Here is a 19,063-nt window from a genome sequence, read left to right on the forward strand (position 1 = left end):
TGTATCAATATTTGTAGTGCAATGTCGCCTAGGGTTGATGCAACTTATCTTCCATTAACGTGATTCCTGTCAATGTGAGGACTCTCGGGATAGCGTAGTGCATGCAGACACCTGAATGTCTGTGCACGCACACGTGTGCTCCCGAGTTGCCTGGGTGAGAGCAAGATGATCGTTTCGTTGGCAGCATTCTTTAGGATTTCTCAAAGTGGAAGGGCTGGGAAGTGGCAGATCTTACTACACTGTTTATACATCTTGCTGCAATCATGCATTGAGGTCAGACTTGCTGTATCTAGGCCCAGCATTAACAGACCCTCATTTCTACTGGAGTCTGAAGCTCTGGAATAGGCACTTAATTCACAAGATGGTTGTATTTCAGTAGCATTCTTTCTAATCCCCACCCATATTTGACCTGTTCTAGCTCGTTTTTTTAAGAGCTGCACCCAGCCTGTCCCTCGTGCTCTGCGGAAAGGTTTACACACATCTCTCCCTGCTTGCTGAGCTCAGTTGGAGTGGGAGTCTGGACATCAATGAATGGGATTCCTGTATCAAATTGCCTCATTTGCAAAATCGGGTTTGATTTAGAGCATCTCTGTTCCTTATGAAACCCAGAAGACATGACTATGGCTAGATATGCTTTTTCTTTCCTTTTGAAGTTGAAAACATGCCTAGCAAATCTGATGTTTGCAGTCTCTGTTCCCCACCTGATATGCAAAAATGCAAAGGTCCTTCCAGGCCTATGGGCTGGACTAACCTTGTGCTGATGCTGCAAACCTGAGTGTAAGAGTTGGGGTGCTTTCAGTTAGGAACTTGACTCTAATTACCTGAGAAAATACTTGCAATGTAGGTTTAACAAATGTTGTTTCTTAATGCAAAATAATTGAACCCATGAATCAAGCAGCCCCCCTGCCCCACCCCGTACTGCTGCTGACAGCATCTTCCCACACTTCTTCCTTGGTAGCATTGTTTGACTGTTCCAGCTCCAGCAGGTTTCAGTTACTGATCAGTGTAACTGCAACAACACATCAATAATAAAAGAAGAATTTAAGCTTCCTTTTCTTGTAGCTGAAGGCTCTTGTCTTAAGTTTTTTAATAGCAGTCACATGAACAACATCCTGTGCCTATCAAAGGTTTGCAAAAAATTGGATAGCAATACTTTAGAAAAATGAAAAAGGGCTGGATTTTGGGAAGTCTGAAAGAGCCCAATCCTATCAGGCTGCATTGGTGCATCTAATATTAGAATGGGAAACTCTGGGGGTGACTTAACATTTTAGCGGGTGCCAAGAGAAGCTTGAATAGGCATTTATTGGAAGTTACTTGCTGGATAACACAAGTTGCTGGAGTTGGAGTAATTTGAGTTGTCTTTAGTCTTGCTGAAAAATACAGCTGTGAACAATGAGTTATTTTTTTCCGTGTGTGTGGCTTAAGTTTCCCTGTCAGGTTTGCTTTTTGCTTTTGTTGATCCCAAATTTATCAATGTGTGACTATGAAGGAGTCATTTGTCTGGGTGTAGCGTCCCAGTCTGCTGCTGAGCCAGCTCTGTAGTTAGCAACGGGTTAAATGAAACACCTTAAAAACGCGCGTTGCAGTGAGAGGGCTGAGCTGTAGCAGTTCCTTCTGCTTTGTATACAAGAAAGCCACCGGCTGCTCTTCCTGCCAGAACGTTTCCTACAGAAAGGAGGGGGGAGACAGATTAATGGGAAAAAAATGCATGCGCTGGAAAAAGCCCGTATAGCAAAGCATTCCCCCTTTGCGTGAAAGGGCTGCGCGGTTCATGCATCGCACCCCGCGCTGTCTGCGCCCACCTCCCGCCTCGCTGCGTGCTGGCGGTGGCGCGTGGCCCTGGCCGGGCCCCGGCGGGGGATAACGCGGGGCCTGCGGACCAGGTACGTAGCGCGGCGGCCGAGATGGGAGCCGCCGGCGCAGCGGCGGGCTGCTGAACGGGGCGATGCCGAGCCCTACCCCGGCCGCACCGGGGGCCGGCGCGCCAGACGAAGGCATTTTCTGTGCAGTGGGCACAAAAATGAACGTCTGCCAGAAGCGGTCGATATGAAACGATCTCTTTTATTGGGCGGCTGCCCAGCCCTTCTGCTGCAACAGTAAATCTAATTGGTCGCTTGCTCCTACCATGCGCAGCTTCATGTGGGAAATGCCCTTTTTATCTACAATGGCTGACTGCACTGTGCCGCACTGTCAGTGTCTGGGGAGTCCCTCTCCAGCGAGCACGGCTCGTTCCTAGCGCTCGAGTTGGAAAGGGGGCGATTGTCTTGTTGTAGCTGATTCTATTTCTCTTTTTCCTGCAGGTTGCTGAAAAGTGCCTTTCCTGAAGCCACCGCTGCTTGGATTTCTGTCTAGGGCTGCCTCTCTCTTCCCCCTTCACCCCCCTTTTCTTTTTAATTTGGCGTTGCTTGCAGTTCATACCCTGACGGCAACTCATCCACCCTTTCTTTTTTTTTTTTTCCCCCCTCGCTCCCCACTTACACGCAGTTTGCTCAGCCATTTTTTCTTCTCCCGACTATGTAGCAAATATTTTAAAAAGAGGGGGAAAAAGAAGGAAAAAGCAAAAAGAAAAATTCTAACATCCTTTTGCTCGTTTTGATGCTCGTGAACCGTAATTTTTAGAAGCAAGAAATAGAAGGAAAAAAAAAAGTTTTTCTCCCCAAGGACTGAGACCATTCCACAAACTGAAGTGCTGCCAACAGCATATGCTTTTTGCAAGAATAATTGAAACCATTAACTGGAGAGCACAGAATTCTTTTGAAAGTCTGCCAGTTATTTTCAAGTAACTTAGGCAGTGGCACAAAAAATAACACTTATATTTTAACTTCTACAATTGCACTTTTAGGAGCTGGCCTCTAATTTGATTTTCAGTTATTCTGATAAGATTTCTATTTTATGATTGGCTTTATGTTTAATTCTCGTTTAAACAAATACAATTTGACTTAAATGAAAACCTAAGTGCTGAAGAATAGGAATTCTACCAAAGCAACAAGTTAGTTATTTCTTCACGTTTAACTTGAATTCACTTTTTTACCCTTTTTTTAAAGAAAAAGATCAGCAGTAAATATTGCCCTGAAGAAGGGTGCGATTGCTTGCATTTTAATTTTTGTTTTTAATATGGCTGTGAACGTTTCCCTGGTCCGTGATACAAAATGGCTGACGTTAGAAGTGTGTCGAGAGTTTCAGAGAGGTACTTGTTCTCGGTCTGATGCAGAGTGCAAGTTCGCCCACCCATCCCGGAGTTGCCATGTGGAAAATGGTCGAGTTATTGCCTGCTTTGACTCCCTAAAGGTGAGGACTGTCTAACACGTGCGTTACCTAAGCTCACTTGCTTTCCTTCTCCTGTGAATGGCTCGGTGTGCTGGGATGCGAGATGTGCGGAGCGATTGTTTGCTAGTCTGCTCCTGCAGGGAGGATGCTGCTGATGTGGGATGTAGCCCCTGAAATCTAGGTTAGCTCGGAGTCCACGTTTCCTTTGTTCAGCTGCATTCAAAAACTGGAAGTTTTAGACAGTTTCTTATTTGGGGATCACAATGGTAGTAGAAATAAGGGTGGAGGGAGGCATGCTACTCAGCCACAGTTTGGTTTTTGGTCGAGTCTGAGATCAGGTATGATTGCATGAAGTGTTGGACATCACAGGGAGAAAAACAGAATTTTATTCAGAGTGTTTCTGGTTGCAGCTCAGGTCTGATATGGCTATCTTGAAATGGAGATTTCCTGTTGTGGGCAGTAAACGAAACTGAAATGAGAAAAGGAGAGAACTGAAACCTCTAGTGCTTTAATTTGTGTCCGCAGCACATTGGCTGGGCATTCGGTGCAGGGCTCTGAAATGTGCTTTTAATGAGCAGAAATAAAGGCAGCATTTTAAGATAATGAATCAGCTTTATGTGTATTTCCTGGAGACAGAGTAGCAGATACACTGTAACACCGTACTGTGTATGAGGAACAGCCAAAATATTTGGAGAGCAGTGCTCACAGGAAAATGGGTGTTGGGAAAAGGCATTCCGCAAAGGACATTGAAAACACAATTGCTCTGCTAGTCCTGCCTGAGTTAGAGCTAAGCCTTTCTGCTGGTGCTCATCTTTGCATAGCTGATTTTGCAGGAAGTAAATGGTTCTTTATTGCTTGTCACAGTCAAAGTTCAAGGAATAACTTTCCAATTTACCAAATGACCAGATCCCAAGTCATGGTGGGGCTGGAGGACTTAGAGGAGGGGAAGGGAGCTGAGCATCTTTTTGGTTTGGTCACTTCACTAGAGTTGTCTGGAAAGGAACCTACTTTTTCTGGAGCTGGGGCCCCCTCAAAGATGTTTTTAAACAGGATGGTAAAAACCCTGAGACATCACAGGTAACTGGTTGCTTCTGAGAACTGTTGATACTGTATTTAATGTTTCAGTTAGAGTTAGTAGAAGGAATTTGTTAACTCATACAAGCTAAAGTTCTCCCTTGAATTTAAATTGAACAGCCTTAGGTTTATTTTCATGGCCACAGTGGCTAAGGGAACTGGTGGAAGTATCTATGCACAGATTTGGATCTGGTCTACCCATTTTAGTACTGTTTGTGGCTTCTTCATATTTTCACTTTTTTGTTCCCTTTTACCAGGAAGTTCAAGCCTCCTATTTGCATTCAGTTTTGCTCTTGTTAAGCTGAGCATATGCAATGACTCTTTAGTTATACGGTGACTTTCAAATGTTCATTTACATTGCTAGCCTGCTGACAGTGAGAGACAAAAAATATTTTTATCAGAGGAAAAAAGAAGTCATGTTCTTTGTGCCCTTGAAACTTTTGAATTGTAGCCAGTGGCAGTGCAGATATTTTGAATGAAGAGATTAATACGTTTACAGTTTGTAGCATTCATTTGTGAACCGGAAGGAGTGTTACAACAGTATGTGGGATAGTGTGGTGTCTTAGAGAACCCTCTCAAAAAGCTGCAAGCTGCAGATGGGTGGCCTCTCTGTAGCCACCCAGCTTGGGTCGGCTCAGTTTTTCTTAAGAGCGGTGAGTTGCACTGTAAGTAGCAGAAACTGGTGTCTCCCAGTGCCTAATGGTTGCCTGTCTGTGTTGGTTTGAGGGGGGCATCCGCAGTGTGCTCAGGCTCTCCATGCTGGGCCTTTCTCTGCAGACCTCAGGCTGCAGCATGAGATTTGCAGGGCCCAGTGTATTGCCTAGTTCAAATCCCACCTGTTGGCAAGAGCACACCTTTCCTAGTGGTAAAGGAGGAGGAATGTGTTGGGGAACATCGTTCTGGGAAAGCAGAAAACTACCAAAGGAATCAGGGATGATCTTCTGCAGCTCAATATGCTTCCTGTGTAACTGGTTATTAAATAATGTTGTCATTGCAGTTGCCTCTTGACACAGTAGCAAATGCCCACTATGTGCTAGTTAGGTGGCCTGAATTTGCATGGGAACAGGTTTTCTGGATTTTCCAGGCTTTGGACAGCCTTATGGAGAGCTGAGAGCTCTGCCCTGCAGGAAGTACACCTGGAGGAGAGATCAGACTGTGCAGAGCATACGGCCAGGAGATGATGGTGGGGGCTGTATCTGCACCCAATTGCTCAAATAAGGAATGGGTCTCCAAGCCCTTCCTCAGACCCATGGTGATTCTCTGCCTTAGAGCTTTGAGAATGGGCAATTGGCAGGAATTTGACCGGGCACATCCAGACCTGAAGCCCATGGGTAGACCCAGCTAGCTCTGCCCACTCTTGTGACTGGGTTCAGTGGAGCTCCTTTAATGGGGGCTGCAAGGCCCTTGTGCATGGTGGTCCCACAGCTGGGCCGCTGCCCTGTTTCCAGGGCAGTGCCAGCACATGGCTTCAGCACGGCTTTGGAGGGGTGTTGGCCGCTCTTGCCGGACAGAGCCCGGGTTCTGTCATCTCTTGGGTCTGGGCTGTTGCCCCATTTAAAGGTGCAGTTCCCAACACCACCTCCTTCTTCCCCAACCAGAAGGCAGTCGTAATGACAGGTTAACACACAGGGTGTGTGTTTTGTGTATGTGCGTGTGCACCATATGGGTCCCAGTGGAGATAACCAGCCTGGTGACTAAACTCTCGAACAATACACTCTCTGTTCTTGGGCTGGAGCTGGGCTTGCAAGGCTCTGTTTGCCATGTTATTGAGGGGTTTATGGTCATAACGCTGGCCCTCTCTTCATGGTGGCAGGAGATATGTTCTGACCCATGACTACCTCTCTGGTTTGAGTGCGTTGACTAGTCTCTGTTAGCGGCTGCAACGCAGAAAGGACTACCCTTGGCTTTCGCCATGCTGCCACCAGCCCACGGGGTCGGTTGTCCAACCCTCCCTAGTGTCGGCACAGAACTGTATGTTAAGGCCCTAATGTAACGAGGTCCCTCCGTTAACACTGTTGTGTTCTCAAGCCTTCTCTTAAGAGGTTTTCATCCCCATTCCGTGGACGTCTTTGTGTGCTCAGTCGCTATTTCCCTGTGACAGCTGTTGAACACTGACCCTCTCCTCTCCTGCAGAGGGCTTTATAACTGCTTAGTGCTCTTTTCATCTTTTCACGCCCTGCATTAGCAGAACATCTGTGTTTCCTTACTGGAGACAGGATATAGGATGCTTGCAGCTAATAAGTTTTCCCGTTGTCTTGCAGTCGTCCAGGGCTTTGTTCAGAGGTTGCTTATCTGCATCCATTGTGTAGCGTTGTTGCTTGTTTTTTCTCGCAGAACACTTAAGCTCGAACAATATGTTCGAACAGGAACTTCTGATAACCCAGCATACAATGGTTTCGCCTCGCTGATCAGGTCACAAACAGCATCTATACAGTTACCACATCTTATTTTTCAATCTCTTTATAGCAGTTCTACTTCCCTTACAAGGGTAAGGGCAGTTATACTTCCAGAAGTAGTCAAGCTGCTTCACTGCATGTTCATGCGTGAATATGTGCTCCCTGTATGCTTGTAAAGAAAATACAGGACTCTTGGTGGGGTACTGTGGAGGCGTCGTTGATGCCAGGGTGGGGTTCACGAGTGGGGGCTCTGCAGGAGTGTTGCGTAGTTGTGAAACGCTTTGGTCGTAGAATATTGACCTGCAATTAAGCTGCAAGTGCAGGGCTGAATCTTGCTGCCCTGCCACTGTCTGCGGTGCTTCAAAGGGGGAGTTTGCACGTTTGTGGCAACAGAAGGAACCTTTCTCTAGCAGATTGATACAAAATTTAAAAATAGTGCCTGTGAGAAGCTGTTCACAGATTTGAATCGGATGCCAAGAGAAAACTCTCACTCTCTACTCACACTTTCTTCCTCATTAGTTCAAATAATGCTGCTCTTAAAGAATAATTTGTGTGAATGGAAGGGCGAGTCTGCCCTGCTTGGTGGAGGGCAGTGCTGCGGTCCCTGAGCCAACTGCTGCCATGCCACTTCCACATCCTGGAGTGACCATGGAGGTTGCTGGGCAGTGGCTTGTTCTCTGCAGTACCACCTGGACAGATCCCAAAGGGCCTCTGAGATGTTACTCAGCTTTCTCTTTTGATCTGTGGGCTTCTGGAGTGGTGCCTTTCATATGCAGGGGCGTTAGTATAGACAAAACCCAAGGTACTGTTCTGAAATGACTCCACTCTTCTTTTTGTAGAAGGAAACCTTGCCCTCCCTGCAAGCTGCTAGTTGATAAGGTGGTGTGAAGCCTGTTATGTTTTGCTGAGGAACGTTAGTTTGAGAAGCTATGAAATGAAAAATAAAATTTGAGCTAAGGAGAGAACTGTACTGCCATCACTGTAAACTGAGATGGCCCTTGTATTTGTGCATCAGCTTTTCTCTGGGTTTGGCATGCCCAGTCCTATACATAGCTGGTGCTATTTGTAAGGGTCAGGATATGGTTTGCTGGCTCTTGGCAGTTCTTCCTAAGATTGTCATGGCCCTGCAGTGGGCTGCCTGCAAGCGCTCATCAAGTCCTTTAACCTTCCTGTTCAGACCATACCAGGCAGCAGCAGGATGAGATTATCTGAGTCTTAAAACCTTCTCCAGCAAATCATTAGTTTGTATTCTTCAACTTCTAAAGATGCAAGGAAGAAAAAACATTCTCTGATCACTGGAAACACAAACTGATAAGCAGTAAGCGGAGAGAAAAAACATTAGTAGACAGTGATGTATTATATAAAAATATGCAGGTAGTACAGACCAGGTGTTCAAAAAAGCTTTGATTTATGCAGCTCGCAGTTCACATAGCTGCACTGTGGACTTATGGTTAAAAACATTATTTACAAGCCTAGCTTTGATTTGTCTTTTTTTAATTTGCTTTATGAGTGTAGATGTTTCCATATGCAAATCCAAGTTTTGAAGAGAGTTTTGAAAGACGGAAAACAGCATGGTGAAAATCTCAGGGTATGAATTTTGACTTTGGGAGATCAAGTTTAAAAAATGTGGTCATAAAGTTGTTATGCATTTCAAAACACTCTTTTTCTATGTGAAAACAGTGAGTTGTGTTGGTGTATGCACATAAAATCGATAATGAAAAGCTATTACCAAAAAAAGAGGTATTCTTTTGTTTGCATTGCTCTCTTTCTAAAAAGAGATGTTACTAGCTGATAATTGTGTTTAGAAGTCCTGCAGCAACCTGAAACCAGCAATTGAAAAGTTTTCTGTGTTTGGACAGTAAGTGTACCAGATGATCTTGAAACTGGGATACCTCAGGCTGTTCATTGCAACTTTCATGCTAATTTACCTGTTTTGTACTTACTTTGTTGGAAGTATTTCTAACTGTTACTGGTTTGCAATCAAAATTTTTTAAAAAATAAACTACAAATTGGGAATAACTAAACCCCCCACTAAACTTTGCATGTGGCTACGCTCTTGTGGGGAGACAAAACCATAGAGATATTTGGAGAGACTGTCTGTGCATCTTGGAGAGAGAAATGTAGTGGAGAAGCAAGTAAGCCAGTTAAAGAATTTTTTGGCACTAAATAACCTTCATGAGAAACCTTTACTTTCCATCAGTTAAGGCACTGTTCCTTACCTGTGTAGCAACAGTATTTGATCATTTGAAATGTATTTCTTCTTTTAGAGATGTGATTCAATAAAATGTTTGAGAAGTTTTATTTTTAAGAACTGTTGCTATTGTATTGCTCTTAAAATAGAGCAATACTTTAGGGAGAATAAGAGGCTTCAAGTGAAAAAACTTTGTTTAGGCCTGACTCCTTGTGTACGGATTACGATAAGGTCTATAGCTTTTAGCAGTGTAATTTAATCAGTGAATGTATAGTGCATATACTTTCTGCTGTTGATGCCCAGAAGTTGCTAGGCACGGCTTATGGGAGTGAGACGACTGACAGAGACGCTCACTTAGGCAGCATCTGTATCTGACCGTCTCCGACCCTCTTTCGTGTCTCCGCCAAAGCGAGGAGGGCAGATACTGTCTATTGGGGTCAGGCTAGTTGCTTTGCGATGGTGTGCAACAGGCACAGCGGAGTGCAACCTACCTAGGCATGTTCAGTTTTGTGGAAAAAATATACATTGTTGCTTTAATCTGCTTAACTGATCTTTCTGTGGGATAGAAGTCCGGGCAGAGCATATTCCATTTATTTAGCATTATCCACGGGTTTCTCTGATGTGCCAGCAGTCTCGCTTCATTTACTATGACTTTTTTTTGACAGCTGAAACTTGACAGATGAGCGCTGGCGAGTCTTGAGATCATAGTTTAAAAGGCTGTTGCCCTTAGCTGTCCCCTTGCTTCTGTGCTATGGGCTACTGCCTGTACAGCAGGGTTACCAGGAGCACAGTGTGCCTGTGCCTCAGTGACAGTGTATAAAGTTCAGCATCCAAGCTGAAACCCCCTTGGTCCTGGCTTTGTGCTAAGGTGCTGGATTATGATCTACAGTAACTGGGAACAGGCCTGTTTCCTGGTGACTCTGCTGCAGGGACAGAAATAGAGAGCTGGGGCAGGTCTAACTCATTGCAGCTATTTGCGAAGATGTAAAAGCACAGTCCTTAGTAGAAAATCCTTGTTTCTGCTTCAAAGTGGGCAGGTGGTTTTGAAGCTTGCTATGGCTTTCTTGGGGGTTCCTGGAGACATGGGCTGGTGGAGCCACACTGCTAAATCTGCCTTTTCTTGAGTGATCCTGGTTGGGATGGATCTGGGCGTTGGTCTGCTGTGACTACTGGCTCTTGCAGAGCTAGTCTGTGAGAGCCTGCCAGAGGGTTGGTTTGTGACTTTGGACCCTGCGCTACCACGAGGAGAGAGATTGATGTTGATGGCTCCCAGGTGGCAAGATGTGCTCTGTGGAAAGTCAAGGGCCAGTCCTTCATCTGTCCTGCAGCTCTCCCATTAGGCTTTGAAGAGCTTGGGTTTTGATAGTCTAAACAACTTGCGATTATCCTGTTTTCCTTATATTTGTTTTCGGGCTCTTTCTCTTCTGTTTTTCTTTCTGGTTTACATGGCATCTCACTGCACTGGGGGATGGTCTCCTGCATGGGGATTGGCAGCGATGCTGTTAATGCACAGGCCTATATGAAAGTCTCAGCATTGCTCTTCCTAGCTAGTTAATATGGACAGAGGGACAGTCACAGTCATCCAGATGTTACCATCAGTATGGAGATGGATGTTACAAGCCCGAAAGGAAGCTTGCATGGGAGTTGTCTGACCCTTCTTCTGGTAACTGCACTGGTTCTTCAGAAAATGAGTTAAATGCTCATTTTCTAGTTGACTACGCTTTGGTGACTCCCTCCTGAAAAATGTTGGTCCCTTGATTGTCATATTGGCCTGTTCATCAGACCTTAGACCCTAATGCCTGTAGAAAGTAGATGTTAGATGCCTTTGGGTATTTGCTTTCCCAGCAGTTAATGTGCTTGGCAGTGGACACTTGTCAGGTGTAAGTATCTGCATTGCTTCCTGGATCTAAAGCTGTAGGACTGTTTTTCAGGCTTGGTCAACGTGAACACATTCATCAGCTAACATCAGTAATAGTGAAAGTCACTTTTGAATGCCTTTTTCCCTGTCTGCCCTGTTTCCCTACAGAGAGGAGCATGTCTCTTCCCTCTGTCCTCTCTCAAGTTTTAGTAGATCTCTTGCAATGTCCCACATTTGATTACTTTAGTGGCATGAGGCAACTTGTGTTCTCCCCTGTCTGCCATGTGGCATCGGTAGGAGCCAGGCCTAGGAGTGAAAACTTCCAAGGCAAAAGCTTCCTTTTCTCTGGGTGGCTGTGGTCTGACAAGTGTCAAAGCATTCAAGCCATTTGTGGGTAGGGACTCTGGTAAGTCTTTGGAGCCTATCGTACTGCACGGTGAAGTCGTCAGGACTCTTCTTTCGTTGTACCATGGATACCCATAAGTGGAGCGTCTTGGCAGCACTCCTTCGGTATCTGAGAAATGGGCCAGCCCTGCTGGTGTTAGGTTTAACTGCTCTGGGAGATACTGAATGGTTAGACAGTGTATGGTCGTGGGGTAAAACCAGATCCGCCCTTGTTTCTGTGGAAATAATCTCTCAAGATCTTTGTTTATTGTCATGCAGAGCCCTGCCTGCTCCCTAGACCTCCTGACCCTACTAACTCCTAAAGGATGGTCTGCACAGGAGTGAGTTTCTGTGCTGTTACCTGGATGTCTTGGGGGCACCAGGCTAGTGTGTGGTGTCCTTGGGTTAGGTTGAGAATAGTGGGTGAGAGGTGTGGGGCAGATGTGCGCTTTGGGGCCAGTCCTCCTGAGGCAGTCCTGGGGCAAGTGGCAAACCCAGGTGCTCTCCACCTGGGAGCAGCTTTGACCAGGTGTGGAGCCATGCAGCTATGTTAGGCATCTCCTACTTCCCTGGCTCATATCTCCAGCGGGTGCGATAATGCCAGCGTTGTCCTGCTTTTTTCCTTCCCTCTTCTCTCTCCGTCTCTCTCTTTTTTTTTTTCTTTTTTTTTTTTCCTGCGGCTACCTAAATCTATTGCAGCTTTTCCTTGGGATAGTTCCTCAGACTTGTTTGTGTTTTCCTTTGAACGTGTTGAAAAACAGAACAGTGACCACAAACTTGTTTTGAGACCACACATCTGAGGCCAGCCTCCTAGGGGAGACAGGCCGGGCAAATTCAGCAGTAGGGTTTTCCACAGACTGCCCTACCAACCTCTTCTCTCCTCATCAGCAATTCCTGGCAATGCAGGGCCTCCACTCCTGTCTGCAGTTAAGAGTTCCCCAAATCTCGTCCCTGTGGCATGAGCAAACCACCAACCCAAAAAGGTAAAGCCAGCAGCGTTTGTTATTAACGTCAGCCCAGAGTAACCTTGGTTTTTCTGGTTGGGAAGATGGTGATGAAGTGCTGACTACTGCTCACCCTTGCCTAAAAAAGCAGGAGAGAAGTTCTTTTGGGATGTGACTCTAAACCCTTCTGAGTTACTACATCTGCTGAAGTAGGTACATGATGAAACCTTTTATGGACATATTGCGATGTTGCACGTCCATGGCGTGCCATCTCCAGCTCCTGAGGCTTACTTCCTTTCTTTAAGGAGAAAGCCCTCTGGACTGAGGCTCCAGTTCTGCAAAATACTTAAGGCTTCATTTTAGGCCCATTAGAATTACTGTGGAAAGCAAAGAGCTCCCTGTGCTGAAGTGAGTTGTTGAGTGAGGTTTTCGGATATGGGAGCTCGCAGGCCTGCTGAGCCTGCTTGGGTGTGCAAATGCAAGTGCTGCGTCTGTGACTTGTTGTGCAACTACAGTGTTCGGCTCTGTTAGCCCCGGAGTTCCCCCTGCACTGAACGGAGGGAGATGGGGCCCTGAAGCCCAGCTAGCAAGCAGCAGCAGCTCCTAGGTTGTGCCTTGTGAGCCTGTGAGTCAGTGCCGGGTGTTAGCCAAGGGAGTGCTGAGGGGTGTGTGCTTGTACAGTGAGCTCTGGCAGCTCAGCGTGAGCCATGCTGCAAGTTGTGCCATTGCCAGAACCACTTAGGGAAGGAAGTTCCAGCTTCAGTTCTGCCAGCCCTGATCTATAACAGTAGCTCTCTCTGTGGGATTCAAACAGATGCGCTGAACCTGTTGGCTACCCTCCCGAGAGGCAGTTTGGGCAAAGAGGGTCTGCGGTGGCACATTTGAACAAGGTGTCCCATCCTGTTGTTTTTCCAGCACAGCCACCTTGCAAATTCTCTCACTCGTGATTGCATTCGCCTGGTGAAGCTGGCTGGGGGAAGATTGCTTTGCGGAGCATGACTCTGCACATGGGGAGCTGGTGGATTTCTTCAGCAGCCTGGTATCGCTTTGATGTAATCCCTTTGCTGACAATAGCATTCTGCTGCTCGATTCACCCATCTGAAAGAGGGTGCAGTAATGGCTATTTATGTAATTGAGCTGTTAGGAAGCTTCCAAACAAATATAAACAAGATATGCCAGATTTTCCGGGGAGTCCATCGTCTGACATATCCCAGAGAGTGCTTATTTAAGTGGCTAGATTTCCAAGTGAGGAGCTGAGCTCTTTTGAAAAATCTACCCCTATAAATATTGTTATGCTGGTATTAAAATAAGTGCTTTGAGGTACAGGGATGAATGTTACACCGTACAGGCAGAGTTTTACTCAAGATTTATGAATGTGGTTTTATTGCTGTTCATAAAACAGCAGAGAACCAGGCACTGACCCCCTTCTTTTCCTCTCGTAGTCTCTCGTGCCATGTCTAGTGATGGCCTTTTGATTAGAGAGAAGGCCAAGGATTTCAGAAACCAGCATTCAGGGCTTTGCTGTGACGCAGGCTGCTTTATTAGTGGTGTTGTGCCAGTCTCTCTGTGCCTAATTGCATTTTTTGACCTCAAAGAAGCAGAGCAAAGAAAAAATGTCTTAGAGTGGAGCTGAGCTATGTAGTAATGAGACTCTGGGTGTTTTAAGCAGACATCCCATGTGAGTGAGCATTTCAAAACCTGGCTCCTTCTAAATGAATAGCTATCAAACATAGTTAGCTCTTCTCTAGTCTTACCTGTCTGTTATGAAAGCTCTCTCCTGTAATGGAAGTGAAAGTATGTGTGGAAGTGAAAGTACTAGAGCTAGTATGTGTGTGGATAACTTTTGCTAGTACCTAACACTAGAAAGTACATGGTACAAAAGAAGCACTGGTTCCTGCTCTTGGAAAGCTTGACACTTTAATTCTCTGACATCTCAATATCTGCACATCTGTTTATAGTTCTGGGCTTCCTTTTGACTTGGTTACTCGATGTCCCCACCAGCAGCAGGGTTGGGGGCTGCCATTCTGGACTGGTGGGTTTTAACCTTTGACTCAGCTTTTTCACTACTTTTGTTGCGTGTTTGAACTCGAAGCTGGAGACATGGGAGCTAGAGGTGCCTTTCTGCAACGTCTAGTTTAAAACTGAGGAAGGTGTATATTCTTGAGGGGGAAAATTGGCTTGTGGGGAAATGAGTGTACTCAGACCAAGCATGTTTGCTATTCTAAAAGTTTGTAGTGAAACATTACAGCAGATGGCCTGCTTACAATGTGGGATATTATTAGAGCAGTGATCAGTACTAATAAGGTCATTGACAGTGGAGGAGGAGGTCGGTGTCTGACCTTGTTTGAAAGGTGCAGCCTGCGCTCCGGGGGGGGGAAGTCTCTTACAGTGGTGAAATATGAATGTTAAAAACAAGCTATCTTCGTATGCCTCAATGTGGCTGTGCTGTAGAGTGAAATACCACTGTCCAGCCTAGCACATCTGCTGTGGGGATGCTGGGCCTGTTCCTCAGCACCATGATCCCTAGCTGAGGTAAGTCCCTAGAGCGCTGTCAGAAAGGCAAAGTCTGCATGAAATAACAGTCCCAAGAAAGGTTTAAGTTAGTCCCCCAGAATGGGTGCAATTTCAAAATGCATTCCCCGGTTCTCTGGTGATGGAGTGGTGTATGCTGAGTTTTATCATGTCTCTGCTTCAGCATCCCCCTCTGGGTCCCTGTGTATGGAGCAAATCCCTTTTCACCAGGCGCAGCCTCTCTGTGTTAGCAAGTGCTGCTCCCCGGAGGGACCTCCTGCAGCATGGGGAGGGTGAAGGGAGCTCAAATCTAGAAACATTAAGACTTAAGCCTCCTGGAGATCTTCTGGACTTTCTCAGATCCTCGCTGGAAGGCTTTACCAGCCATTAAGGGTTAGCAAAGCCTGGCTGCCACTGAGATGGTTGGAGTTGGCTGGAGAGGGAGTGGGACGGGGCTGACGTGTCATTGCTGAGAAGGAAGATTTGGGGAAAAGGCAGCTCTGGCTTTCTCAGCTTCTCAGTGAAGCGATATCTTTCAAATGGATCAACTTAAGAGGCAGGCTTATTTGAACACATTCTACGTTAACACAACGTTTACTTTTAGCTGGCCTTTTCTACACAGGTGTCAATTACTACAGCAAGGAGCCTTGGGGCCAAGCCTCAGTTGTGTTAGCGGTGCCTGTGTCTCTGCCCAGCCTTCCTGTACTTGGCCATGCTTATACCAGGCTCCAGTGAGGGTTTAAGCCGTTAACCCCAACTGTACTGCTTAACTCAATTTGTCTTCTTGCTTCTGCATTCAATAAGCTGCTAGCTGCTCCGGGGTGCTGGGGCCAGATCTAGGTGCTTATTGAGAGAAAACAGCTCTTCTCCCACATGTCCCGTGGCTCCCCTGCATGGAGAGGCAGCAGCAAAAGCACATGGAGTATCTGGCCCTCTTTAGCTGGGGGGAGTTGCCCAAGGGCCACACAGAAGCAGCGAAGTTGCAGACAGCCTGCCTGAGAGTGCAGCCATTATTAAATGGTGGTTCCCTAAGTCTGTATTATCTGCGGGGGCACGGCTGGTGCTGGGAACAATCACACTGGGAACAATCACACGGAGATTAGACCCTTAAAGAGCCCCTGTGACAACTGAGCAAAGTTTGAAAACAAAAGCCCAGCGTGTAATCCCAACTTCACTGGCCGATCATGCTGACAGGCTCTGATCTGCCAGTGACTGACAGCAAGAGGAAGAAATGCCGAAGTGGAAGCTTTTTTTCTGACCATTTAGTTCCCCTTCCTTCTGCATGGTCCATCCGTGCAGCGTCACGCTACGTACAATGCTTGGGCTCTGCTCCTGTGGTCCCTGCCATGTGGCACTGCGGATAGCAAGTGCTGGTAGCACTGCAAGAATTTGGCAGGAGGAAGCCAGAGCCTTGCTGGGTTGGGCATATTTCAGCCTGTGCTGCAGTACTTGAGTAGCCGGGGAAGCAGGGACCTGAGAGCAAGAAATGCATGCGAGAGTCTTGAAGGAGGGCTTGAAAGGTCATCATCTAGCCAGATGGGGCAGAGGTGATGGTGTTTGAGGTCAGCTGTAGGAAGTAAAGTGCTTTTCTCCCCCCGAGGGAATCTTGTTTTGTACTGCTGTGGATTTCCAAGACAAAGAATAGTCTTTGGAAGCGAGCAGTATCGCATCCAAACTCTGTAGAGGAGGTGTTAAAAATGCACCTGGCAGCTTCTGCAGGAGCCCTCCTGAGTCTTGCTCCAGTATCCCAAGACTTGTGCAGCTGTGTTCCAAATGCCCTGTTTCTCCTTCTCCTTTCTGCTCTGCTTCCTCCTCCCCTCTGGGCTTATTTGTCCCTAAGCTCTGCTGCAGCTCTGTTTTGTGTCCCTGCTTGTCGTTAGGTGTGGTGTCTGCAGAGCTGGGAACAAGGCAACCGAGGAAGTCACTTTTGCCCTCTGCCTCTCCCTCCACCTGTTGCCTCTGTGGTCACTTTGATTTCTCAGTGTATCTGGTGCACTTGCAGATAAAGAAGTAATCATCACGGTTACCTCCCTGTAGACTTTGGCTCCCTGCTGTGTCAGTCTTGCTGCCGGTAAAGCCCCCTTAGTGCGCTGAGGTGTAGGAGCTGGAGCGAGGCAGGCAGGCGAAGTGAGTCAGAGAGGTGCTGTCAGAGCTGATTGAAGTAGGCCAGGGATGTCTGCAGTCTTTATGGAGCTGTTAGAGGCAGAGCAAGAAGGGAGGAGGTGGGGGCAGCCTACTGGGAGGAGAGGAGCAGCTCCCAGGGCTGCCAGCCCTCCCTTACAGGGTGGGGGAGGCTGGGCACGTAGCAAGGTCCCCTTGCAGATCCCGCTGTGTCAGCCTTATCAGCATCTGCTGGCTTGTTGCCTCTTGCAGCAGGGGGTGGATCACCCAGCAGCGCACCACACAGCTGCCCTGCCAGCCCCCTTCTACTGTTCATCACTGGAGCCCACTCACGCTGCTCATGAGCCACGGTTTGGAAAATTTAGGGAAGTCCCTTGGGAGCTAAACGAGGCGAATGAGCAGCATCACTTTTAGGTAGTGGTGCAGAGATGGGAAGTGTGGCCTGTCTGCTGCTAGGATGCAGGAGCCGGCGGGCAGCACAGCTGCAGCTCTTCAGTTACAGCGATCCAGCAAGGAGAAGCTCGCTTGGAGTAGCTTCCTAGAGGGGCTCACTTCTAAATAAATTGTCTGTCTGAGCCAACAAGTCTTTGAGGGTGAAGAGAAGTGTGGAAGTAATCCCCTGCAGAGCCTGTATGCACAACTTGCAGACTGAATTCAGTTGCCTCCGAGTGTGTGAAATGCAGCGAAGTTAGTTCTACTGCAGCTGCAATATCAGCCCAGTCATAGCTGTATTCCTTCCCCCCACACCCTCACATGGCTTCAGGGTTGTAGAAGATCAGTAATTTGGAGGAGGTGATGATTTATAAAGAACCAGTAGTGAGTGGTTCCTTATTGAAACTTCCAGCAACGTCAGGAAGCGTGATAGAGAAGACTCTTGCCATGGCAGATTGGTGGTGTGACTGACACTTCTAGCCACGTTTTCTTTTCCACTAAGTCTTGTGTATTTAGACTATAAACTCTTCGGGCAAGGACCATCCTGTTCTGTGTTTGGGTAGTACTTGGGAGCAGGGCCCTGAGCTGTAATGTCAATGAATACTTGTATTCACAGAGCCAAAAATTCCCTGCTGTGGCTTTGTGTGATACAGTGCAATTTGAATTAAAGAGGGTTTTTGTTGTTGTTACTTTGTGTTTTTTGTTTGTGTTTTTTGAAGAGTCCTTGGTAATATAAGATCTTTGGAAGTATTTACTCAGAATGGAGCTTGCATTAGCTAGGACTGAAACACCACCGAAAGTCATTTTTGTCATCTTGATTATGCTAATTCTAGGAGAATAGTTTTAAGCATCTTTTTCAGAGCATAACCCTGTCAGGAGTAGGCCAGTCAGAGGAAAAGCTTTAGCACTTGTTTTAATAGTCCTTCTCTCTTTAAAGGAGAGATACTGTGCAAACGCTTGTACAAAGGATTTCCACGGGGGCCTATCGGAAGTTCATCTCCCAGTTTAAGCAGGCGTGAGCATTCTTCACAGCCCGGCATGCGCTGACGTATGCACTGGCCCTGCTGCATTCCAGACTCACTAATGACACCGGAGCTTCTTTGCAGCTACTCCGCTCACGTGTCTGGAGAGGCTGCAGATGTCCTCAGGAAAGGTCATCCTGCTTGGCGGAAAAATCTCTCCTAGCCAGATCGGGTGGGGGCCCATCTCGCCGAAATGCGGAAGAACATTTGCATCACAGCTGACTCTCAGCCTGGCTATATACCTGATCAGGGTGATGAAAGGTCCTTTTCCTTGCTGTCCTTTTAGGAAGGGGTTCTGCTGTGTCTGAAAGTCTGAAGGTAGCTCTTGTTGATGGCAGAAACGGAATACACCAGGTCAGGTGTCTTCCAGCGTGTCTAAGGAAGTCGTGTTGTTAAGATAGCTTTTAAAGGCTGTTTTCTATTAGAAAGTAAATCCTTGCATTCTTCCTCGTTTACAAAAGGTTGAGCATCAGCCAGCCTCTATTGCACTGATGACTGGGACAAGGATAAGCAGCTCAAAGTAAGCCCTGGGAGCAGAGCAATAATATGGAAAGGGAGGAAAAAGAAAGCCACAGTAATTTGATCGGTTTGCTTTTTGTGACCGAAACCTGAATAGGCAAGTGTGTCCGCATGGATGTGCTGGAGTTATTTCCACCTCCCCCAGCTTTTCCCTTATGCTCTCAAACCTAAACACGTGACTCTGGCATTTATTAAAAACACAAACCGCAAAAAAAGGCAAATGAAACCCCTGATCAGTTCCATTCCTGTTGGCCTGGCCCCACACACACGCGCGTGCGCGCGGCACATTCCCCTCCTAGCTGTTCTGTCACTGAGCAGTGTTATGCTGGGGTGCCGCTCAGAGC

At 46.8% G+C, this 19,063-nt stretch overlaps 1 protein-coding gene across 30 annotated transcripts in view; it reads left to right on the plus strand.

The window, feature by feature from the left end:
* Positions 1–19,063, plus strand: part of MBNL3 (muscleblind like splicing regulator 3) — a 106,739-nt gene that overhangs the window by 35,297 nt on the left and 52,379 nt on the right. For 20 of the 30 annotated variants that reach the window (XR_011143565.1, XR_011143564.1, XR_011143566.1 and 17 more), the window contains exon 2: positions 2,301–3,288. The exons of 5 other annotated variants lie outside the window; for them this stretch is intronic. Coding sequence is in view for 22 of the 25 variants with exons in the window: in XM_068957671.1 (XP_068813772.1) it covers positions 3,115–3,288 (174 nt within the window). In the remaining 3 variants the exon portion in view is untranslated. Of the gene's footprint in view, positions 1–1,394; positions 1,884–2,120; positions 2,190–2,300; positions 3,289–19,063 lie in introns of those variants that run through there. 5 more of the 30 variants (XM_068957668.1, XM_068957677.1, XM_068957660.1 and 2 more) reach the window with 4 other exon arrangements.

Source organism: Struthio camelus, chromosome 11 (genome assembly GCF_040807025.1).
Source record: "Struthio camelus isolate bStrCam1 chromosome 11, bStrCam1.hap1, whole genome shotgun sequence".
NCBI classification, from domain to species: domain Eukaryota; kingdom Metazoa; phylum Chordata; class Aves; order Struthioniformes; family Struthionidae; genus Struthio; species Struthio camelus.